This window comes from Alexandromys fortis, unplaced genomic scaffold (genome assembly GCF_014885135.2).
Source record: "Alexandromys fortis isolate MF-2015 unplaced genomic scaffold, M_Fortis_MF-2015_v1.1 scaffold_88, whole genome shotgun sequence".
In the NCBI taxonomy this organism is placed as follows: Eukaryota; Metazoa; Chordata; class Mammalia; order Rodentia; family Cricetidae; genus Alexandromys; species Alexandromys fortis.
The window spans coordinates 5,985,975-6,010,291 of NW_026067961.1; the positions used below are offsets into that span (position 1 = coordinate 5,985,975).

At 49.9% G+C, this 24,317-nt stretch overlaps 1 protein-coding gene across 1 annotated transcript; it reads left to right on the plus strand.

Moving 5' to 3' along the window:
- Nucleotides 1–991: 991 nt before the first annotated feature.
- On the plus strand, nt 992–17,201 carry Pgd (phosphogluconate dehydrogenase). The gene is made up of 13 exons (XM_050153357.1): nt 992–1,120; nt 1,572–1,647; nt 2,526–2,705; nt 4,089–4,154; nt 4,766–4,884; nt 5,796–5,865; nt 7,898–8,032; nt 10,483–10,672; nt 13,596–13,726; nt 13,902–14,035; nt 15,975–16,074; nt 16,203–16,325; nt 16,420–17,201. Exons 1-13 carry the CDS (start codon nt 1,113–1,115, stop codon nt 16,537–16,539), a joined length of 1,452 nt encoding a protein of 483 aa, XP_050009314.1. The 5' UTR covers nt 992–1,112; the 3' UTR covers nt 16,540–17,201.
- Nucleotides 17,202–24,317: the final 7,116 nt, after the last annotated feature.

The window sequence follows — 24,317 nt, forward strand, 5'->3', positions numbered from 1 at the left end:
GAACTCAGGCCTTTGCACCTGGCAGGGAAGCACTCCCCGACTGAAAGATAAGCCATGACCTCTCAGTCTAGATCAAAAAACACAGGCTAGCCAGGCGGTGGTGGCCCAGGCCTTTAATCCCAGGAAGAAGCAGGCAGATCTCTGAGTTCCAGGACAGCCAGAGTCACACCACAGGGAAACCCTGTCTTGAAAAACAAAAACAAACAAAAAAGCCCAAAACAAACAAATCAAACAACAGTAACAAAACCACAGGCTCCTCTTCCAAAGGACCCAGGTCCGTTCCCCGTGGTGGGTAACAACTGTCTGTCAGTCCAGTTGCAGGAAATCCCAAACCCTCTTCTGACTTGCCTGAGCACCAGGCACGCACGAAGTGCAGAGACATACATGCAGGCAAAACCCATACAGATAAAACAATAACTAAAAACAAAACCAAAAACCCTCGAGCCTCTCCTCCACTCCTCTCCCCTTTCCGTGCGTGTGGGCACACGAGCCACTGCTGCCGGGGGAGGTCAGAAGCCAACTTCGTGGACTTGGTTCTCTTTCCACCCTCTTGTCGCCTTTCCCGCTGACCAGCTCGCTCCAGTCTGTGCCTCGGTCCCTGGGCCTGCAAAAATGGTGCATGCTGACCATACTGAGCTTCACAGGAGGATCAGACTGGATTCCTGCCTACGTGCGGAGGGACCAAGCGCGCCAGTAGGCTTGGTCAATTGTTAAGTGTGGTCTAAGGGAATTACATCCTTCGAGCTGCACCAAGCCCAGGGTCTTCACTTTGTGCACACGCAGCCCCCGCGCCGGCGGGAGGCAGCGTGCGGCCGAGTGGATCACTTAAGCAATCCCCGGGAACTCGCCTCGGACTCTCCAGTGCCATCGACAGCTCGGCGCTCTACACATCCGGCCCCGGGGGTGGGCGGCCCCGTTTGCCCTCAGGTGGTATAACAGGCGCCGGTGCGAGCCAATTAGCGTGGGGCACCGCCCCGCCCCTGCCTTCCGATTGGCCGATGTCGTGGTGAGCCTCCTGAGGCGCCGGGAGCCGGACGTCCCGCACTTGCCTCGGAGCGCTCAGTTCTTCGTGATCCTTCCTTGTCGCCCCAGCTCTGACCGCTGCCGCCGCCATGGCCCAGTGAGTGACCGGCACGCGCAGCCAGGCCCGGGACACTTCCGGGGCTGAGCGTGGTGCTGGCGGGACTCTGCCTGGTTGTCTCCCTGCGCGCCGCGGCCCCGGGGGTTGCCTGGCCCTCCCTGCGCAGCCCGCACCCCTGCACCTCAGGGTCCCCGCCGTGGGCTGCACCAGCCCGGCCTCCCCTGCGTGGGAGCTCGCGGCTGCTACGGGCTCGCGGGGAAAGCAGGCCGCAGTGGGTGGGGGATGGTCCACGCCCCTTCTGCGGGCCGGGCCTGCAGGGGTGATGGCCGGGGCACCCATAAGAAGGAACTCGGAGGCCCATGGAGCAGCGGGGTGCAGGGTGCGGGCCGTCCCAGGTGCATGCCATGCTTACGCAGACGAGCTACCTGTCCTGTTAAAAGCGACCAAGTGGCACCAACGACCTTTCTTTGTTCTTTTTCCGGCCATTCAGAGCTGACATTGCACTGATTGGACTGGCTGTCATGGGCCAGAACTTAATCCTGAACATGAATGACCATGGATTTGTGGTAAGTGGTGGGCGCTCGTTGTCTTCCCGGGGTGAGCACTGACGCATTTTTTGCAGGTCTCTGGGGAGGCGACTGGAGAGCGCCTCTCACTCAGTGAGCCCTGTTGTTGCTTAGTCGCGTTTGTAAAAGAAGTCCTGCTCTAATTGTGCTCTTCGTGTAGTTGAAGGAGGAGCCTCTTTAGAGAGAGGTGACTATAAAACAGTGCTTCTCAACCTGTGGGTCGCGACCCCATTGACCACCCTCTAGCTCTAAAAACAGTTACATTTCCATTCATAGGAGTAGCAAAGTTACAGTCATGAAGTAGTTATGAAAACAACGGCAATAATGTTATGGTTGGGGTCACCACAACATAAGGAACTGTACTAAAGGTTCACAGCCTTAGGAAGGTTGAGAGAGTCGCTGACCTAAAGGGAGATAGAGCACTGTAGCTCAGTTGACTAGCGAGACTTGGCAAAGGAAAACGGGATTTCTTTTTCCCTGTGGACAATGCCTCACGGTGTTGCCACACTGGAGTCCCAGCTTCAGGGCTCAAGGAATCCTCATCTTAGCCAGCCAAGTAGCGGGGGCTACAGGATCCTCCTGTCTGTGGGCTCTGGGTGTTCTTCCTAAATAGTAACATGGTTTAGAGGCCAGGATGACCAGGAACAAAAGACCAGGCTTAACCTGATAAGCAACAAGTGGTGGCTGGCCTTTGCCTCCCTTCTCTGTGTTTCATCCTGCTGAGACCTAACTGCAGGGATCCGCTGGCACTTAGGAAAAAGAGAAGGCAGACCAGCTCTCTTTAGACCTCAGACCAAATAACCATTTTGTTATTCTGGACCCACCACCCAAAGGTCACCTGTGTCCAGGATCCTCTAAGTGGGCCTTTTGTCCTCCAGGTCTGTGCTTTCAATAGGACGGTCTCCAAGGTTGATGACTTCTTGGCCAATGAGGCGAAGGGAACCAAAGTGGTTGGTGCAAAGTCCTTGAAGGAGATGGTCTCCAAGCTTAAGAAGCCTCGCCGGATCATACTTCTCGTGAAGGCCGGGCAAGCGGTCGATGATTTCATCGAGAAACTGGTAAGGCCAGCTCTTCTCAAATCTCTGCTAGCACCTCAGAGCTTGTGTCTGTTCCTCCTAACGTCTTACTTCAGAGATGTTTTTATTTTCAGTTTTTGGATAGGAACTAATTAGTTCTGAGGAAATGATCGCTTAAATGTTTCAGTCTGGCACTTGCCCAGAAGGAATTCTTCCATTCTTTTCCAAAAAGACTTTATTTTCATTTTATTTTATATATGTGTATGAATATGTGTGTATATGCCTGCATGTGTAATTACACACATTCGTCAAGTTCCTGAGGAGGCCAGAAGAGGGCATCAGATCCCTCAGAATTGGAGTTAATAGGCAGTTGTGACCTACCATGTTGATGCTAGAAATCAATCCCCGGTCCTTGGTGACAGCAGTCAGTGATCTTTTTTTTTTTTTTTTTTTTTTTGGTTTTTCGAGACAGGGTTTCTCTGTGGCTTTGGAGCCTGTCCTGGAACTAGNGACAGGGTTTCTCTGTGGTTTTGGAGCCTGTCCTGGAACTAGTTCTGTAGACCAGGCTGGTCTCGAACTCACAGAGATCCGCCTGCCTCTGCCTCCCGAGTGCTGGGATTAAAGGCGTGCGCCACCATCGCCCGGCTTGCTCTTTTTAACACCTTTGTGCCTTGGCTTTAGCAAGAATATCTTTGTAGAGAGAAGAAATATGCTTATGAATGAAAGAGAACACGTAGAAAAATGATTTAGGTACTCAGAAATAATTGTGCGATAGCTCCTGGGGAAGAAAGGTACCTGCTGCAGGAGTGCTGCTGGAAACCACATGATTGCAGAGGGAAGGGCTTCCGCGTGTGTCTACGGAAGAGTGCTGCCATTGGGTCTGTCTCCAGGAGAGAAAATCTAACCAGTTCGCTGCTGTTTAAATAGGCGGCTTAGGTAGGAAGAGCACTGTGATAACAGACAAAGCTCCCTGTACAGCAAGGTGCCAACTGCCCGCCGTTCCTCCCAAACAGGGGCTGAAAGCTGGTTGAGTTTTCTTCAACCTAGGAAAGTACTGAAGCGCTCTCAAGCGGAGCTGTGGCAGGGGAGACTGGGAGGTAAAGCATAAGCTGGCCAGGTGTGGAGATGCTCACCTCTAATCCCAGCATTCCAAAGGCAGAGGCGGGTGGATCTCCGTGAGTGAGGCCACCCAGGGCTGCACAGTGAGATCCCCTCAAGGAGGGAAGGGGAGAGGGAGAGTATGTTGTGGAGGGTCTGACTGGGTTAGTAGCCTCCAAGTTAAAGCTGCTGTTAGAGGCAGAGATTTTTGGAGTATACATAGTGAATGCCTTCCTGCTGTTTCTTTGGGATACATTGTTGTTTTTAGTGTTGTAGGTATGTTTTATGTCTGTCTATGGGCCACCCTAAGCTAGTATTTGGTTACAGGTGCCATTGTTGGACACTGGTGATATCATCATTGATGGAGGAAATTCTGAATACCGGGATACAACAGTAAGTGTTCTTCAGTCCAACTTCTTTCCGGTCTTGAGGACGTTCTAGAAAGAAACGTTAGCATTGTAAATGTGACAGCAGAGAGAACTGTCTCGTGATCCTTTGGGGATGGTGCTGGTGGGCTAGATCTCAGCCTTTGCTGCGCGCGCATGGCTGAGAAGCGCTGCCCTTACCGTGTGCGATGCCTTGACCTCAAGAGAGTCTAGTGTCTAAAGTGTGACATGTGTGGATCACCCACTACACCCTTTCTTCACTGCATTTTACCCCGTAGACTATTCCTTTAAGATGGGAGTGTGTATTCAGGTAGCCCCCTTGGGGGTGGTGTAGGTTTCTCAAAAATCAGGTTTTTCTTTTAAGTTTTTTACAGGGCCTGTAACTTGTAATCCTCCTGTGTTTGTAGCCTCCCGAGTGACTCCCAGGAGTCCATTACTGTTTTAAAGCTCAGCCCTCCAGACTGGGTGTCTAGACTCTCGAATGCTTGGCTGCTCCTCTTCCCTTAGGTCATTTACTAGCAAACTTGAGCTCTCTGTATTGGCCTTCCACCTCCTCTCATTCATCAAAAAGAACTTATTTTTGTGAGAAAACACTAAAATTGCTTTTCTCTCTTTTAGAGACGATGCCGGGACCTCAAGGCTAAGGGGATCCTGTTTGTGGGGAGTGGAGTCAGTGGTGGTGAGGAAGGGGCTCGGTACGGGCCCTCCCTCATGCCAGGAGGAAACAAAGAGGCCTGGTGAGTACCATCAGCACCACGTGCATTTCCGTGCAGGCCCGGCCTGGTGTGAACAGGACGGGGAGACGGGGGTTAGAACTGGGCACTGGGCACAGCTTTGTCGTCTGGACAGTTTGTTCTTACGTCATGTGCGTGCTTGCTTTCCTCTTACCTGTCCTGTCAGGGAGGTCGTTGGCATAGAGACAGCTATACCTTAGCCCAGTTCTAAGCGTTGACTTTGCAGGTGTCAGGCTTGAGGGTCTGTACCAAAAAGTTTGAGAGGATGCCCTTTTCTTTGGTAGAGGGCAGCATAGTGAGAAGGTCTTAGGGTTCCTGTGAGCCAAGAGTGAGGGAGGGGTGAAATGAAGAGCTGCTTTTGCTCCAGAGAGGAGCGGCTCTTCCTGTACCGCACAGTCCATGGCCCTGCATGCTCTCTGCTCCAGAGAGGAGCGTCTCTTCCTGGCAGTCCATGGCCCTGCATGCTCTCTGATCCTGATAGCAGACATCAGCTGGGGAGGGTGTCTTTGAGGATGATCTTGTATGGCTTGGGTTGGAGTCTTGGCTTGTTCTGATAAAGTGACAGAAGAGTCTTCTGGTGCTTTGTGGGGGCTAGGGTAGCGAGATTCTGGGTCGGAACCCAAGGCTTCGTGCATGTTAGGTGTGCACTTTACCACTGCGCCACGTCCCTTGCCTTCTTGTGGTGCTTCTGTGGTGCTTCCGCCTTGCCTGTTCCTCTGTAATGACTTGGGTGTTCTGTGGCCTCCTCTCTAAGGCTCACACACGGGGTGTGGAGTCCACACCTGTCAGCAGTGGGGACTGGGGTTTCTCTGGGAAGCTGAGCACATCCATTACTCTCAGAGCGGTGCCCTAGAGCACTGACCCCAAAGCTCGCTCTTCTCTTATTGGCTGAACTGTACTTCCCCTTTCCACAGGCCCCACATCAAGACGATCTTCCAAGCCATCGCTGCAAAAGTAGGAACTGGAGAACCCTGCTGTGACTGGGCAAGTTCTGGGCTCCCCTCTGACCAACCGCACTGCTGGAGAAAGACCACCGTGGTCCCAGTGCTTAGCTCTCTGCTCTAAGCTTCCATCTAAGTCACTGCCCCGCTGGTGCCAGAAGCACATCCCTGCCTGTCTGAATGGTGTTGTGCCCTAACCAGCCCTTCGGGGCCTGGATGCTACTGTGTTAAGAGCAGATCCTCAGTCCTCCTAACAGGAGGAGCTGGGGAGCAGGGGTCGTTACAGCGGGCCTGCTGCCCTGTCACGCCGGTGTCTCAGGCCGTGAGCAGCTGAGGAATCTCATCATAGGCACTTTCCCTCCTGTTTGGAGAATAAATATCCCGCTGTGGCTTCAGCCAGTGCCATGTATGGAAAAGCACATCAGCCTCGGCGGCAAGAGTTGCCAGTGAGAGTCTTGGTTCGCCGATGGTGTGACCTGGGACAGGTCACCGCAGGAGGACTTATCTGAGAAATCCCCAGTTGCCCTCGACAATCTCGATGCTCTCACCAGCTTTTCTTCCTCTTTTCCTTTCCTTTAATTTTCCTTTCTTTTTTCCTTTTCCTCCTCCATTTACTCTGTCTGTCTGTCTTTGAGTTGTACTTGTCTATCAGATATATATGCACAGGAGAACTTGAGGCTACGTGTGGACGTCAGAGGACAGTTTATAGGAGTTGGTTCTTTCCTTCTACCATGTGGGTGCTGGAATCAAGCTCAGGTCGCCCCGCTTGGCAGCGAGCACCTTCACCTCTGGACCACCTGACCATTCCCAGCACTCAGGGTCTTCTCACTGCATAGCCAACCAGGCCTTGGGCCCTTGGTGCTCCCTCATCAGTCTCCTGAATTACAGACCTGTGCACCACCACACCTAGCTCCCTTTTTATACCTGTTATTTTATATGCCTACTTGGTCATTTTAGTAATGTGTATGATTAAGATAGGGATGACCTAAGGACCCAGCCTTGGGCATAAGGGAAACCCTCCTACTGACCTGCCAACTTTGGTGGCTGCCTTTCCCCAGGGGTCAGTGCCAAGTTCAGTCACCCTCTGCTAAGGTGATGTAAAAGTCGTCCAAACTTTCCGGTCTTCTTAGTGGAAGGGACTCCTTCCCTGATGGCAGAGTAGAACCTTTAGAGTACAGTCACGGTACCTTCCTTTAACTCCCTCTAGGAAAAGTCAAAAGGAAAAGCCAGCTCGCACTTGTGGGTCTTGACTTAGTCAGCAGAGTTGACTGCTGTGGGCTAAAGGTTGGGCTCAGGCCATAAGAGTAAATGGTAGAGACTGAAAGGAGGTGACCATAGATTTGTCCACTGCTGGAGCAACAGGAGGGTGAAGTAAGATGTCCTCACATTGCACAGTTAGTGTCCCAATCGGAAGGGGCAGATCAGCGATAAAAGGAAGCCTCTGATAGAAGCATCACAGTGTCAACACAGCAGCCACTGCCAGGAAGACTGTCCCAGCCGCCTGCTGTGGACTGCAGAGCCTGTGCCGTGATGCTCTTGACTCTGCTGCGCTTGTTCTTGTTCCCTGTCCATTGGACAGTTCTCAGAGGTGGCCTTTCTAGAGAGCAGAGCATTGATCAGAGTAACAAAGTCCCCGTGATAAACTGGATACATCCTACCAGCCTAGCCAGTACCTTGCCAGTGACAGGACCACAAGGGGATGCATTTCTGGACTTGAAAGGTCAAGGCGGTACCTTGTTAGAAGGGTACTTTACCCCCAGCTGTGAGGAACAACAGCATTACATTTGTGTCTAGGAAAGATACAAGTAATTTAAGCAGCAATTGCTAGAAATGTGGCAACTTCAAGACCAGGGCGACTTTAACTTGTGGCTGGAGCTGGAGAATAGGGAGTTGCTTTTAATAGTGGGAAATACAGACTAAAGAGCTCAGGTATGTTGGGGGGTTCCTATTAAAAAACACTATTTTCTCATGTTACTGTATGAGGAGCCATTCTGAAGTCTTCTTCTGTGTCTTCTGAGACTTCTCTTGTGTAGTCTATTGCTCTGAGGGCCTCTTGTTGCTGATTGCCCCGACAGGTGGGAGACGAGGGGGCTGGGCACTTTGTGAAGATGGTGCATAACGGGATCGAGTATGGCGACATGCAGCTGATCTGCGAGGCCTACCACCTGATGAAGGACGTTCTGGGCATGCGGCATGAGGAGATGGCCCAGGTGAGTCCCAGGCACTGCCTCCACCTCAGTAGGCACTGACTGGATGAGGGAGAACTTGCCCCTGACAATTAAGACTTCCTCCTTCCTGTTTATCTGGCTGTCTGGTAGCCCACATGGACTCAACCTAATGTAAGGGAAGCTGTGGTAATGGCATCATAAAATGTGATATCCAGCCAAGAAGCAGTAATCATTGTCAGCACTTAGTGAGCCAGGCTTTGTCAGCACGGTGTGTCACCTCACCTCATATGCGGCCCTCCCCGTGGAACCCAGGGCCTGGCCTTAGGCATGGTTGGCAAGGACTCTGTCACAGAGCCCATCCCAGTCCTTATTCTCTTTCTCACTCCTGCCTTTGCTCCGTGAGGGGGGTAGTGGCTGTCCTGTTGATCAAGTTAGGACTAGAGCTCTGGAAGTTACTCCTGATAGTTCCTCTCAGGGCCAGAGAGAGAGCTCAGCAATGGAGCACTTGGTGCTCTCACAGAAGACTGGAAGGGTTGGGTTTCCAGAACCCATGCGGAGGGCCAAGTAACTCTTGTTCAGGGTATCTGATGTCCTCTTTGACCTCTGTGGGCCTTGCCTACAGGTGGTGCATATGCATACATTCAGGCAAAACACCCAAACGTAAGAATTAAATATATTAATAAACCTTTAAAAAATTTTAAGTTCATCTCAGTGGAGAAGCGTAAGCATTTTCCCCACATTTTCTTATGAAAATGTTCTAATACTGAAGACCCTCACTCATATCGTGTGTGCGCATCTCCTGGATCCTACCATAGTATCTCCTTGCACTTCACCACATGCTGTCCAGCCCCGCCCCTTTCCATCCTGCCTGGAGACCTTTTCCCCCAATGTAGCATCATTAGATGAATATTTAGTTACCAACATAGGCAAGTATGTCTTACCAGTCATTTTCAGAATCTTTCATTTGCCCTTTGACAGTTTATACACAGATACAGTGTATCTTGATCATACCCACCCCAGTGTTCCCATTTTTCTCCCCTCCAACACCCTTCACCTCCATGATGGCCCCTCCTCCCTTTGTCTCCTCTCTCTCTCTCTCTCTCTCTCTCTCTCTCTCTCTCTCTCTCTCTCTCTCTCTCAACCCACTGTCTCTTAATTACTGCAGCCTGCTAGAATATTGGCTGATTTTGCTGGCTTTGTGGGTCTTGTGCACAAGGTTGTGTGTGTGCGCGCGCGCATGTGTGTGTGTGTACATGTGGGGGGGGGGGGGTGTACAAGGGATTGACTAGGCCTCATGGACTGTCACTGAGCTTCAGTCCTGACCCTCATGTAGCTTGGCAGCTGGTTGTCTCACTGTCTTGCCCTTGTTCATTCTAAAGCATTTAACTTAGTTTTCATTATCTTTGTGTTTGTATTTCATTCATTTACTTAATAATGTATTCCTACAACAAAGTGAGTACTTTACTATATGCAAGATCTATTCTAAACGCTAAGTATAAGACCGTGAAGGGCCGGGTAGAGCTCAGATAGTGTAGCCTAGCATGTGTGAGGTGCTGGCTGTATGAGTGCGGAGCAATGACCATAACTGAAGCCTGCGCTCCGGAGCCGGAAGACAAACAATAATAGTGAATGTAAAGTAGAAAACTGGTGATCATTGTTACAGACAAAAGCAAACTGGGATTAGCAGACAGAGTTTTGGTTTGAGATGGGTTGGGTTTTAGCTTCTTTTTTTAAAGATTTATGTGTATTAGATGTTTTGCTTTGTTTTTTGTTTTGGGTTTTTTGTTTTGTTTTGTTTTTTGAGACAGGATTTCTCTGTATGTAGCTCTGGTGCCTGTCCTAGAACTAGCTCTTGTAGACCAGGCTGGCCTCGAACTCACAGAGATCCTCCTGCCTCTGCCTCCCGAGTGCTGGGATTAAAGGCTTACACCACCACTGCCTGTCACTTTGTTTTGTCTATATGTATGTTTTTGTGAGTGTGCCAGAACTGGAGTTACAGACAGTTGTGAACTGCCATGTGGGTGCTGGGAACCGAACCCGGGTCCTCTGGAAGAGCAGCCATTGCCCTTAACCGCTGAGCCATCTCTCCAGCCTTAACAGACAGGTTTCATTTTGTTTCTTGATTTTATTTTTGTGGTACTGGGATGGGACTCGGGGCCTCATGCTCACTAAGCTTGTGTTCCAGCACTGAGCTACATTAGGGCAAGAAGGCACAGCATGCATAGACCCAAGTGAAGTGAGGAGCGTGGCTCCAAGGAGAGGGCGGTTCCAGTGGTGAGAAGTTAAGCCGCCAGGCTCACACTCAACACAGCTGCCTGACCTGGTGAGCGCGACTCAGTGGGCAGGAGCAGGAGCCTACAGGCCACCAGAGGAGGGCCTGCTGGCCCCATGTGCTCAGCAGTGGGTTGCACCAGTTATAGAGGCAAGGATACGGCCCATGAGCCAGGATTCTCACAGAACCCAATCCACCCTGCCTTCTCTTCTGTGTATAGGCCTTTGAGGAATGGAACAAGACAGAGCTGGACTCATTCCTGATTGAAATCACTGCTAACATCCTCAAGTTCCTGGACACTGATGGCAAAGAGCTGTTACCAAAGATCCGGGACAGTGCTGGGCAGAAAGGCACTGGGAAGTGGACCGCCATCTCAGCACTGGACTACGGCATGCCTGTCACCCTCATTGGTAATGTCACATCTACCACCTGTGCCTTTGGTCCCACTGCTCTGATCCTGGTGTCCTTCTGGAATTCTGCTCTGGACAGTCTGGAGACGGTCTTTGGGCCTGCTCAGGTGTCAGTGCGCCTTTCCTCTTTCTGCACGTGGGGAACTCTCCTTATGGGCTCCGAGGTAAACGCAGACGTTACCGTCCTTTCTGTGCTCTTTTAAATCTGGATATTTTCACATTTGACTGAAGCCGGACAGCACTCGGGGAGGCAGAGGCAGGTGCATATCTGTGAGTTCAAGGCCAGCCAGGTCTATAGAGTGAGTCCAGGACAGGCTCCAAAGCTACATAGAGAAATCCTGTCTTGAAAAACCAAAACAAACAAACAAACATTTGACTAAGTATAGTCAGTAACATAAAAGACCTTTGTCCAGTTGGTTCTTGAGCTCAGGTTAGCCTTGGACACGTCTTCTTGCCTCCTGACTGTGAGGAATGCAGGCATGCTTGGCTTTTTTGGCTTGTTTTGCGAAGATTTCTGTAATGGGTCCAGAACAAAAGTTCATATACAAACACATTTTGTTTATGTAGTCAATATTTATTAATATTTTACAGGTTCTACCCATATATACAAAAAAATAGGGCTTTGCTCTGCTAAACCATTGGCTGAGACAGCTTTATTCTCAGCCAATAGAAGCAACACACATACAGAAGGACATCCCACATCACTTCTCAATCACTCTTTACCTTTATTTTTGAGACAGAATCTCTTCATTGAACCTGAACCTGATTGGCTAGAGTGACTGGCCAGCCAGCTATAGGGACCACTGGTCTCTGAGACTCCTGGGCTACAGTCATAGTTATGTGTAGCCACATCTTAGCTTTTTTACACAGGTGTTGGGGACCTTGTATGACAAGCACTCTGCCAATTTTGTCTGTCTTTCTTTTTTTTTTAATATGTATTTATTTTTATTTATTATGTATACAATATTCTGTCTGTGTGTGTGTGTCTGTAGGCCAGAAGAGAGCACCAGACCTCATTCCAGATGGTTGTGAGCCACCATGTGGTTGCCGGGAATTGAACTCAGGACCTTTGGAAGAGCAGGCAATGCTCTTAACCACTGAGCCATCTCTCCAGCCCCCTGTCTGTCTTTCTTAAGAGATAGAATGCCCCTCTGCAAGGTTGTAACCAGAGTGAGTCAGGTGTTCACAGGAGTCTTTGCTCCTGGTAGAACAGTTCTTCTCTGATAACTTGGGCGTTTTCCTGTTTACCTTCCCAGATATGGATGCATGGCTGTCTCTCCCTTCTCCTCCTTCCTCTATTTTCTGCTTAGTCATGCTCACCTTGTGTTAGACACTTGGGGCGGGACAGGGCAGCCGTGCATGTGTGCATGCGTGCATGCGCACACGTGCCCTACACAGGTAGGAGGAAGTTGGCTGCATTTTGGCCAATCCCAGTAGTATTGTGTGCCGGGAACATCTATCCACCACTGACTCGCTGCATGTAGCAGTGTTGTCCTCAGTTTTAGAGACTGGGTTCCCTCCCACCATGCTGGCCAGGTGTGGTCCTTTCCTACCTAAAGAATAAAAGGACACAGTCTCAGTCCAAGTTATTGTATGGCCAGGAAGGTTTGCCATGCTTGCTGTTGCACAATTGTCAAGTCATGCTGCATGGCAGGACGGGTTGGGTAAGGGCAGGAAGACATTGCCTTTTCACCTTGCTCTTGAGCTCTGGGTCGCACGCTTTCCCCAGCACTGAAGTTCCAAATTAGTTGTTAGCCCCAGAGGTTCAACCCATTGTGTTGAAGGAAAAGAAAATTTATTCATCTTCAATAAATTGAGCAAGTGGCCTGTCACAAGGGTGGTTTGTGAAAGTATTAAATGTCTTTGTGCTCTGTATTGAAAGGTGTTGTGAAACCAGTGGTTGTGGGTGTAGGCACAGCCTGGGAGGTGGAGCCACGGTCAGCAGTTAGGAGCACACCCTCCCCTTCCAGCGATTGGCTTCCTGGCACCCACAGCAGGTGGAGGAGTACAACCCCCTGTAACTCTAGTGCCATCTGACTCCTCTGGCCTCTGAGGGCACTTCACTCATGTGGGAATATATACCCTTAAAAATAAATCTTACCAGAAAACAAAACAAACAAAAAACAAAGCTAAGCCTGGGGGCTAGTGAGATAGCCTAGCTATTAAGAGCACTTGTTTTCGCTGGGCAGTGGTGGTGCACGTCTTTAATCCCAGTAGTCGGGAGGCAGAGGCAGGTGGATCTCTGAGTTCGAGGCCAGCCTGGTCTTTAGAGCTAATTCCAGGACAGCCAAGGCTACATAAAGAAACCCTGTCTTAGTTGGGCCGTAGTGGCGCACACCATTAATCCCAGCATTCAGAAGGCAGAAGAAGGTGGATCTCTGCGAGTTTGAGGCCAGCCTGAAACCAAAAAAAAAAAGAAAGAAAGAAAAGAAAAGAAAAAAGAAACCCTGTTATAAGGGAAAAAATATTTTTCTTCTTAAGTCAGGTGTGGTACACACCTATAATCCCAGCAGTTGGAGGTAGAGGCAGGAGGACCAGGGCATCAAGGCCATCCTCTGCCACATAGTAAGTTTCAGGTAGCTTATACTTTATGAAGTTCAGTCTCATAACAAAATTAATTTCTTTTAAATAGAAACTGAAATTTTACTATTGGGTTAATATTGAGTAATTATGCGAATTATATGTAATCATTGCCTTGCCTCTATTTCACCTTGAAACTTCCCTTTGAATTTTGGGTTGGTCTTTGTGGTTGATGCATTTGTGTTGGGATGCTAACTTGGAGTTTTAGTTGTGGAATTGACTGTTCAGAGCTCCTAGCCCAGGTGTTGGTCTCAGGATCTCTGACTGGTTGGATCTCTCTCGCCTCTGGCTGTGCACATCCTTTCCTCGGGTTTCTCTGACCGACCCCGTCTTTCCTATGTAGGAGAAGCTGTCTTCGCTCGCTGCTTGTCCTCTCTGAAGGAGGAGCGAGTCCAGGCCAGCAGGAAGCTCAAGGGCCCCCAGAAGGTCCAGCTGGCTGGCAGTAAGGAGTCATTTCTGGAGGACATTCGAAAGGTGGGCAGCCCCTAGCCTTGGCCTTTGTGGACCAGGGAAAGCTAGTGGGGGTTATAGAGATCCTCCACCATGTTCTCATTTCCAGCCTTTCCTCTCTGGGGTCTCCTCTGAGGTGAGAATGAACCTGGGAGGTGGGTGTGGCTACTCCACTAACCAGTCTGGTGTTGCTTTCTAGGCCCTCTATGCGTCCAAGATCATCTCCTACGCGCAAGGCTTTATGCTGCTCAGACAGGCAGCCACTGAGTTTGGCTGGACCCTCAATTATGGTGGCATTGCCCTCATGTGGAGAGGGGGCTGCATCATCAGAAGGTAAGTGGAGGTGAACTCAGGGCCTGGGCAGTGCTTGTATTTCCCTCTATCTGGGAACAGCCATCCTGCAGCTGAACATTGGCAACTGTGTGGGTTACATTGTTACAGCCCCCCCTTTGGGATAGGTCTCTGTGCCTTAAAACAATTATAGTTCAGAAGTATTTGGGGGAAAAATGAGCGGGTCAGTGGTGGTTCACTCCTTTCATCCCAGTACAGCAAAGGCGGGTGGATCTCTTGAGTTTCTGGTCAACCTGGTCTATAGAGCAAGTTCAGAACAGCCAGGACTACGTAGAGAAGTCCTGTCTTGAAAAAAGAAAGAAAGAAAGAAAGAAAGGAAGGAAGGAAGGAAGGAAGGAAGGAAGGAAGGAAGGAAGGAAGGGGAGAGAAAGAAAGAAAGAAAGAAAGAAAGAAAGAAAGAAAGAAAGAAAAATTGGGGTCTGATGTGGTAATGCACGCCTTTAATTCAAGCACTCTGGAGGCAGAGGCAGATGAATCTCTGAGTTCAAGGTCAGCCTGAGCTACAGTTCCACTACAGTCATAGCTACATAGAAAAACCCTGTCTCAAAAACAAAGAAACAATGTGTAAAACACTTGCTAGGCCCTGCTCTACTACTAGCACCAGATAATGTTCTGAACTTTTACAGACTATTTTCTGAGCATCATTCTCTAGGCAGTGCAGTGAACCTGCTTTGTGTACCATTTGCATCATAGTAAGCCAGCTAGAGATGATTCAAAACATATAGAGCTTGTGTAGGGTTTTGTTGTTGTTTGGTTTGGTTTGGCTTGGTTTTGATTTTTTTGGTTTCTCCGTAGTTTTTGGAGCCTGTCCTGGAACTAGCTCTTGTAGACCAGGCTGGTCTCGAACTCACAGAGATCCGCCTGCCTCTGCCTCCCGAGTGCTGGGATTAGTGCGCCACCACCGCCGGCTCATTTCCTGCTTCTTATCTAATCTGTTCCGACCCTGGAAACCCCACTGGTTAGCCAGTGTCAAAGGTCCCCAGAGTTCTGCCGCCATAAACTCACGTGCTGCCATTACAGGTCAGGCCCATTACGATGCCTGCGCTCACCGTTGGTCCTTCGCTTCCACCTGTGCTACCTGGGGGTCTTTAGGGTTGGTCGTAGGCCCCTTTCCCTGCTGACATGTCACTGGCCCATTAATACTTGGATTGTCTATACCACACGCTGCAAGTAGCTAGCTCTGAGAGGTGTCCTGGCCCTGGACTTGTTTTCTGGGGCCCACTCCCTTTTTTGTTTAATAGGGGTCTCACATAGCCTAGACTGGCTTTGAGCTACTGATCCTTCTATCTTCACCTCATTGTACTTGAAAAAAAAATACTATTTTTCAGCAGTTCTTACGGGGCTGGAGAGATGGCTCAGCAGTGAGAGAGCACTGGCTGCCAGGTGGTGGCACACGCCTTTAGTCGCAGCTCTCCTGAGGCACCAAAGCTACAGAGAAGCCCTGTCTCGATTAAAAAAAAAAAAAAACAGAGGTGGGGGCAAGCACTGGCTGCTCTTCCAGAGGACTTTGATTCAATTCCCAGCGTCCAAATGGTGGCTCACAACCATCTGTGACTCCAGTCCCAAGGGGTACAATGTCCTCTTCTGGTACCCAGACATGCATGCATGCAGCACATGCACATGCTCTCTTTTCCTCTCTCCATGCATTCGCAGGGTGATGCACACGTCCCACAGTTGTGTGTAGAGGTCAGAAGACATTTGTGGGGGTTGGTTTTCTCTTCCCACTGTTTCAGATGTCAGACTGGTGGCAAACACCTTTACCTGCTGAGTCACCTCACTGGCTGCTCTGTGCTCAGTGTTACTCTGCTAGCTCTAGGGGGGAGGGCCGTGACTTTGTGCCTCTGTGGAGTGCAGTGACTGGTTATTTCCAGGCCTTCAGCCTGCTGCTGTCATGAGATTGATTTCTTGCAAACAATTTTAGTGTGTTCCTGGGGAAAATTAAAGATGCGTTTGAGCGAAACCCCGAGCTTCAGAACCTGCTGCTAGATGACTTCTTTAAGTCAGCCGTTGACAACTGCCAGGTGCGTAACTGGCCCAGGTGCTGGGCTGTTTCATTCAGCAGCATTGATGCTGGTGGGGTCTCCTGCAGCCTAGAGCCTCAGCATCTCTGGGCAAACCCAGTCACTGACCTTCTGCTCTCTGTGCTCAGGACTCCTGGCGGCGGGTGATCAGCACTGGGGTGCAAGCAGGCATCCCCATGCCCTGCTTCACTACCGCCCTCTCCTTCTACGACGGGTATAGACATGAAGTGCTGCCGGCCAACCTCATCCAGGTGAGCTTGGGAGCTGGCAGTACCCTTGAACTTGGCTGGTTCCTGAGGGTTGTGTGCCTACGTGTCAACCTAACCAACTACACTCCTTTCCTAGGCTCAGCGGGATTACTTTGGGGCTCACACCTATGAACTCTTAGCCAAACCAGGAGAATTTATCCATACCAACTGGACGGGCCACGGTGGCAGTGTGTCATCCTCTTCATATAATGCCTAGTAGGACTGTGGCTCGCCCTCCCTCCCACCAGCGGGACAGTTCCTGCGGCGCCAGCACTCCTCTTTGCCCTAGTTCCTGCTCAGATCTTTTGGCCAAGTCTTGGCTGTGGCTGCTGAAGAAGTCACTGAGGTCCGATGTCCTGTAGTCCTGAAACCACCACACGCTCCACCTCGACCTTTTGCACTGCCCTGGATCCTGTGCTCCACTGTGTGACCACTCCCTGACTGAGTCGTGCCATGTGGGTCAGACAGGCTGCAGCTCTTAGCACACAGCAGGGCTGGGTGTGGGGGATTGTACAACCTGGACCATGATCATGCGTGTGGGCTCTGTACACTCAGAACCTCCACTCAGTAAAAGCTATATACAGTTACCCTCTTCTACCCGCTCTCTGGCCGTGCCTGCGCATGCCAGCTGCTCTTCCGTGGGCAGAAAGGTCTGCACTGAGTTCATAGATGGGAAGTGATTTCTTTAAAGACTTCAAATAACACAGGACACATTAAATTGAAGGTGATGATTAAGTCTGGAGGGAGGTGAGGAGGCACCGAGGAGTAGATGGACAGGGATTCTCATGTTGTGTTGTTTCTTACCGGACACACTAGGTACCTGGAAGTTCGTGTACCATCTACCCCGCCACACTCTTGTAATAAACTTTTTAGACTAGCTTGGTGCTCTCTCCTGCTGTATGAAAGCTGGCTGGGTCCCACCCTGGTCTGCCATGGGATTTCCAGTGCCCTGGATCTGTTCCTCCACCAGGCTCTTCATTTGTCCTGTTTACCGATACCATTGCATGGCCTGGGGCCATCCAACTGTGTTGGGCCAGCAGTGAACTCCGTTCTGTGATTTTTTTCTGGACCCATTTAGTCCCATGAGGGGCCTGAGAGCAGAGCAAACAGTGCCTGTTTGGACAGCTGGCGTGTCTCATCTGTCTCTGGCTTCAGTCTCGGGAGCTGCAGAGCAGGCAGAACTGACATGGGAAAGTGGCTTTTATCAAATCCTCGTTTTGTTTTTTGAGGCGATGGCCTCCAATTCATGATCCTCCAGGAGTACAGGGTGCATCCTTTCACCCAGGCCGTCCTAGAGTGAGGACCAGGCCCACCTGCCCCTCCAGCCCCTGCTTACAGACTAAGGACTGGAAGGCACTCCTTAGAGGCAGAGGGATGTTTGGAGAATAGAGCAAATTCTGGGGAGAAACTGAGGATGAGAATGAAGGACTGAGAGCCGGGACGCAAAGCTGCAGCGAGAAGCTGTGGAGTTGGGTTGGGGTCCTAGCCCAGCCATTCCTGCTGGCTGTGTAGGGGGGGGGGGGGATATCCTTTCCTGCCCTTGGTCTGTTTTCTCCAACAAGAGGAGCCGCATTTGGTCCTCAGCACCCACACAGCAGTTGCCACGGGGATCTGACCTTGTATTGGGAGTTTGTACAGATGTTCAGAAGGCCTCTGGCCAGTGTTCTGCATGGAGTGCGCACAGTAGGTGTACTAATTAAAAACAGATGGGTGCTTCTTATACTGTACAACCAGCATGATGCCCCCCCCACACCTGGAGAGCTTCAAAAAGTGCCGGTTGGGATGGAGCCCCACTTTCTGCATTTCCAGCAAATTAGTTGGTGTCCATGCTTCTTGGCGCACGTGCACATGAACACAATCCCACACAAAAGATTCCAGTAGCAGCCAGGCGATGGTGGCGCACGCCTTTAATCCCAGCACTCGGGAGGCAGAGGCAGGCGGATCTCTGTGAGTTCGAGACCAGCCTGGTCTACAGAGCTAGTTCTAGGACAGGCTCCAAAGCCACAGAGAAACCCTGTCTCAAAAAACAAAACAAAACAAAAAGATTCCAGTAGCAAAGCTGCCAGAGGACTAATGTACAATTGCTGCCCCCCCCCCCCTTGTCTGCACTATAAGCGCTAGAACCCAGTTCGCAAGCTTCGGGCAAGGGGCTGGAGATTGAGGAGACACACGCAGAGAGAGACCGACACACTGACATCCAATCACTGGTACAAAAGCACCATGGAGGCTTAAATACCCTGCAGTCAATGGCCAGCAGGTGAAAGTCCCATCCTCTGATCCTTTAGGCAAAGCACAGCTTCTAGTCACTTCAATTAGAAGGCTCTAGCAGGGAGGAGCAGCTGAAGGCCAGGACCCAATTGGTCCCAACATCCAATCTCACCAAAGCCATGTAGTCCAAGCTGTCCTGACGGTGTTTTCCTCATGCACCTAAGCACGTTGCAGCGCATTCGTGTGCATGTGGAGGCCCCGGTCGCACTGTGACCCACGGCTCACCCAGTTCAGCTAGGCTGACTGGCCAGTGAGCCCCAGGGATTCACCTGCCTCCCTCCCCAGACAGATTCGAAGCACATGCTGGGTGACTGATGATCTTTGCTTTTTTCACATGGGTTCTAATCCCACCCCATCTCTTATGAACTATGGTTACAACACTTGCTTAACATGAGTGAAGCCCAGTGCTCAGCCCCAGCATTGAAAGGAAGCAGCAGCAGGATGGCTCAGCAGGGAGAGGCCAAGTCTGACCACCTGAGTTCAGTCTCTGGGCCAGCTCCTGGGGTTGAGCTCTGACATTTGGGCCATAGTGTGTGTATCTTTCTGGGCGCGATGACGCATCTAGCTCTGGCACGCCGGAACTGGAGGATGAAGACCACTTCCAAGCAGTTTAATCTCATGAGGAACTCTTTTGTACTATAACTATTTCTGCTTATGAAATGAGGCTCACACTGGGCGGATGAGAAAAGGAACATCTAGGGAACAGGGCCAGATTCAGTGCTAAGTATGCCGTTACAGCCAGGCAACCCTGACCTTGGTACAGTGGAACAGTGGTGACATCTAGTGGCCAGTACAGGCTCCTGCATCATCAGTGGGACAATGATGACATCTAGTGGCCAGTACAGGCTCCTGCATTATCAGTTGAAAATAGTTCCAAAGTACACCTGCAATATGCTGCCTCAGCCCTAGCCTGTGCTTGGACTCAAACCCCACAGGTCACTACAGTGATGTTCATTAACCCTAGTAATTGGCCACTTCAAAACGAGGTAGGATGAGGAGAACAAAGAGTGGGGACTGACTGAGAAGTAAGTCTTTTTGTGTGTCTTTGTTTTTTATGAGAGGGTTTCTCTGTAGCTTTGGAGCCTGTCCTAGAACTCACTCTGTAGATCAGGCTGGCTTCAAACTCACAGAAATCTGCCTGCCTCTGCCTTCTGAGTGCTGGGGTTAAAGGTATGCACCACCACACTCAGCCCTTTCCGAGACAGTTTTGCTCAGTAGCCCAAGCTGGCCTTGAACTCACTAGCCTCCTGCCTCAGCCTAAGGTATTCACCACCATCCTGGCTAACATAGATGGTTTTCATACAAAGAGAAGCTGATGTGAAAATTGGGGAGACTAGGCCATCGATTAAGGCCTTCAGAGACTTTTTTTTTTTGGTTTTTCAAGACTTTTTTAAAAAAATGAATAATCAAAACTCAATGACCTGTGGTCTTCTTGCTACAAAGGAATCTTCCTCTAGGTGGAGACAAACCCTTCTCTCTCTCATGCTTAACCCAGTGGGATGGTTCAGGGACCTGGCCTCCAGGGACACTCCAAGAAGTTAAGATTCCGTACTTTCCCTGCCCCTAGTATCACCCGTCCAGCTGCCATGGGGTTCTGCGCTTGGTCCCCAGTGCTCTCTCAGAACTCTTCCCTTTCCTCCTGTCTTTCTCTTCTGGGGTTGATGAACCAGTCTGCCTCCATCTTATGTTTGAAAGCCTCCTGATAGTAAAGACAAACTAAGTTCATTCCTGTTTATGAATAAATCTCTGTTTCTCAAGGACCGAGCTATACCCTACGTGTGACCTGTCCTGGAATGGCAATCATATCTCAAACAGTTGTTATAACCATCTTGCAAACCTACCTTTGTGTAGTGATATTTCACCACCGCCTGGCTCAATTGTATTTTAATAAATAAAGCTTGCCGGAATAAAGTTTGCGTAAAACAGGTTTTTTTTTACTCAGAGAGTAAAACAGTCCCACTGGTCAGCCTTACAGACCAGGCAGTGGTGATGCACACCTTTAATCCCAGTAGCCATGCTAGTTTACCACAAAAGCCTGGCAGTAGCGGTGCATGTCTTTAATCCCAGCCATAAAGAGGAATATAAAACAAGAGGAGACAGCTCTCACACACAGCCTCTCTCTGAGATTCCTGAAGACAGGGTCGCCATTTTGGACTGAGGTAGAGGTAAGAGCCAGTGGCTGACTGTTTTACTTTTCTGACCTTCAGGTTGAACCACGATTTCTGTCTCTGGGTTATTAATCATACTACACCTTTGTTTCAAAAGATTGTTATGACCACCTTGCAATCACGTTTGTTTCTGGAGCACGTTATGACTAGCTTGCTATGCTCATGTTCCGCTCCTGTAACCCTGCCTATTCTATCTGCCAAAGCCTCCTCACAGCCACTGCTGACCCCTTGAGCCCCACTACTTCATCTATGTAAGTTATTATAATATCAATAAAATAATATTTCTGGAGTCAGATATTAGGATTAAAATGCCTGATAGATCCAAAGAGCAGTGTTGGAACAATCAGATGACCCTAACTCTCCACACTTCCCAGATGGAAAAGGCCGAGCATTTCTCTAAGCCCCTTCCTTTATCTTCCTGTGCCCTCCTGTCTGGGTCCTCCAAAATCTCTATGGGTAATTTCAGTCAGCCAGTCACTGGCTCTGCCCTCAGTCTCAGAGTGTCAGTGTGGCACATATCCCAGAACCCCCACGTTAGGCGGGGGTTGGAGGGGAGGACAGCCTGTATACATGAGCAGAAAGGCTTGTTTTAATTAATTGCTTCTCTAACTCATTTAGCCCTGATTGCTTAGGTCGGTGGTCTTTCTCCTCCCATCTTTGGAGTTAACACGGCATGGCTGACTGAGGCCGCGTGGCTGACTCCAGGGTCCTCTCTCCTCTCCATTCTCTTGCCTGGCAATCCTGGGGCTTCCCTCTTAAACACCAATGCGTTATCCTCAAGTTTCTGTTTGTATCTGTTCTTAATTTATTTATTTAATTAATTTTTATTTTAGGGAGAGTGTAGCCCTGGCTGTTCTGGAACAAGCTCGGTAGACCAGGCTGACCTCAAATTCCCAGAGATTCACCTGCCTCTGCCTCCTGAGTGCTGGGAATAAAAGTGTGCGCCACCACTGCCTGGCTTAATTTGCTTAAATTAAGAAACAAGAACCTGGGGCTGGAGAGATGGCTCGCATTTAAGAGCGCTGGCTTCTCTTCCAGAGGACCTGGATTCAATTCCCAGCATCCACATGGTACCTCACAACTGTCTAACTCCAGTTCCAGGGGATCTGACACCTTCACACCAATACACATAGAATAAATTGAAATAAATTATTTTTTATAAAAAGAAAGAGCAAGGTAGATGGTAGTAGTGCACGCCTTTAATCCCAGCACTTGGGAGGCAGAGGCAGCCAGATCTCCAGGAGTTCAAGGCCAGCCTGGTCTTTAGAGTGAGTTCCAGGACAGCTAGGAGTACACAGAGAAACCCTGTCTCAAAAAACTGAAAGAAGGAAGGAAGGAAGGAAAGAACCCAGCTGGGTGTGGTGGCAGGTATTTTTAATCCCAGCACTTAGGAAAGAGAGGCAGGTATATCTGAGAGTTTGAGGCCAGCCTGGTCTACAGAGTAAGTTCCAGGACAGCCAGGGCTACATAGTGAGACCCTGTCTTGAAAACCTGAAAGAGAGACCCTAAGAGGGAGATTTCCCTGGTATCATTTAACCTCTCTACCAAGATTCAGGACTCCCCAAGACTTCTCTCCTTCCTTCTTTCCCCACCCCCTTCATTTTTTTTTTTAAGTTTTGGGGTGTGTGTGCTGTGAGTTCAAGTCTGACCTGATCTACACATGGAATTCCTTCAAGGCCAGCTAAGGCTACATAGTGAAACCTTGTCTCAAGAAAACAAACGTTAAAGAGCAAGTTCTTATCTTATTGTTCCCAGAAGATGACTCACAATTCATTCTGATTGATCTGTCAGTCATGAGCAGTCATCGTTTCTTTTAATTTTATTTTATGTGCATTAATGTTTTACCATGGGTTCCAGATCCCCTGGAACTGGAGTTAAGATGGTTGTGAGTTGCCCTGTGAGTTCTGGGAACTGAACCATGGGTCTTCTGGAAGAACAGTCAGTGATCTTAACCGCTGAGCCATCTCTCCAGCCCCCCTTTCTTTTTCCTTATTAAGACAGAGTCTCACTGTGTAGAAGACTGCTACCCTGGAACTCTGTAGACCCACTGGCCTCAGTTCAGGAGATGTGCTTGTCTCTGCCTCCCTGGTGCTGGGATTCCACTCCTGGCATTATCTTTTAATTCCTTTTTTTTTTTTTTTTTTTCCTGAGACAGCGTTTCTCTGCGTAGCCCTGACTGTCCTGGAATTCACTCTGTAGACCAGGCTGGTCTTACACCCAGAAATCCAGCTGCCTCTGCCTCCCAATGCTGAGATTAAAGGTGCGCGGCCACCACTGCCAGGCACCTTTTCACTCTTTAGCTGGTGGCACAAATGAACTCATTCCTACACCCCTCGACAGCATTGTGTCATCTGCGTCTGCCCGTGCTCCCGACGTGGCGATGTCTGTGTGGCAGATGGCTGGCTGTGTAGCGGTCCTAGCCAGTCCTGCCTTCCGTGATCTCAGCTGGACCCCGAAGCAGACGCCACTGGGTGGAGGTGATGAAACTGACACACGGGAGACTCCAGCGGGCACCGGCTGTCTGTTCCCCTGTGACAGTACAAAAAGCGAGAACCGCTCTCCAACATTGACTACGTGGAGCAGCAGAGAAGTCGTTTGTTCTTGGAACTGAGATATGAATGGAGGCCTGAAAGAACAAGTCAGGAAGGAGGAAGACAGCTGGAGGAAGGAAGGACGGTCCACACTGGGTTCGTGTTGCAGCCTCGCGGGCTGGGAATCAAACCCTTACCCAAGTACGCTAGGCAAGAGCTCTCCCGCTGATCCTTACCTTTAGAGACTGGTTTATTTTTACCTTATGCATATATGTGTTGCTTGCATGATGCATGTTTGTACATTGTCTGTGTGTGTCTGGCGCGTGCCCTTGGAGGTCAAAAGAGGGTGTTGAATCCCTTGAAACGGTCATCACAGTAGTGAGCCACCACATCGGCACTGCAGACTAAACCCAGGTTCTCTGCAAGAGCAGCAAGTGCGATGAGTTAGTTGCTGAGCCATTTCACTGCCCAGCTCGTTCTATAGCTCAGCATAAGGGAGACTCGACCAGTCCTCATGCCAACGCTCCCCTGGCCCTGGCGATGGGAGCTCACTCTGAATGCATGCTATTTGGGTAAGCGTCTCAGTCTGACTTGCCATCACTGCAGTTGGTGGCTCTTGGCCGAGCCTCCTGAGGCTGCATGTGTGTGAGTTTCCATAGAAAGCACTGCCTTTAGTAATTTACATTCGTTAGCTCTTGTGTGTGTGAGTGTGAGCTTACCACACCACCAGGCTTCCAGGGGCAGGTGCTTTTACCCTCCGAGGCAACTTGCTGGCCCAATATTTTATCATTTGTTAATTGTGGGCGATATGTGTTTTTTTTTAAGTTCACACATTTAAAATAGGTTTATTCAAGCCGGGCGATGGTGGCGCATGCCTTTAATCCCAGCACTCGGGAGGCAGAGGCAGGCGGATCTCTGTAAGTTCGAGACCAGCTTGGTCTACAGAGCTAGTTCCAGGACAGGCTCCAAAGCCACAGAGAAACCCTGTCTCGAAAAACCAAAAAAAAAAAAAAAAAAAAAAAATTTAT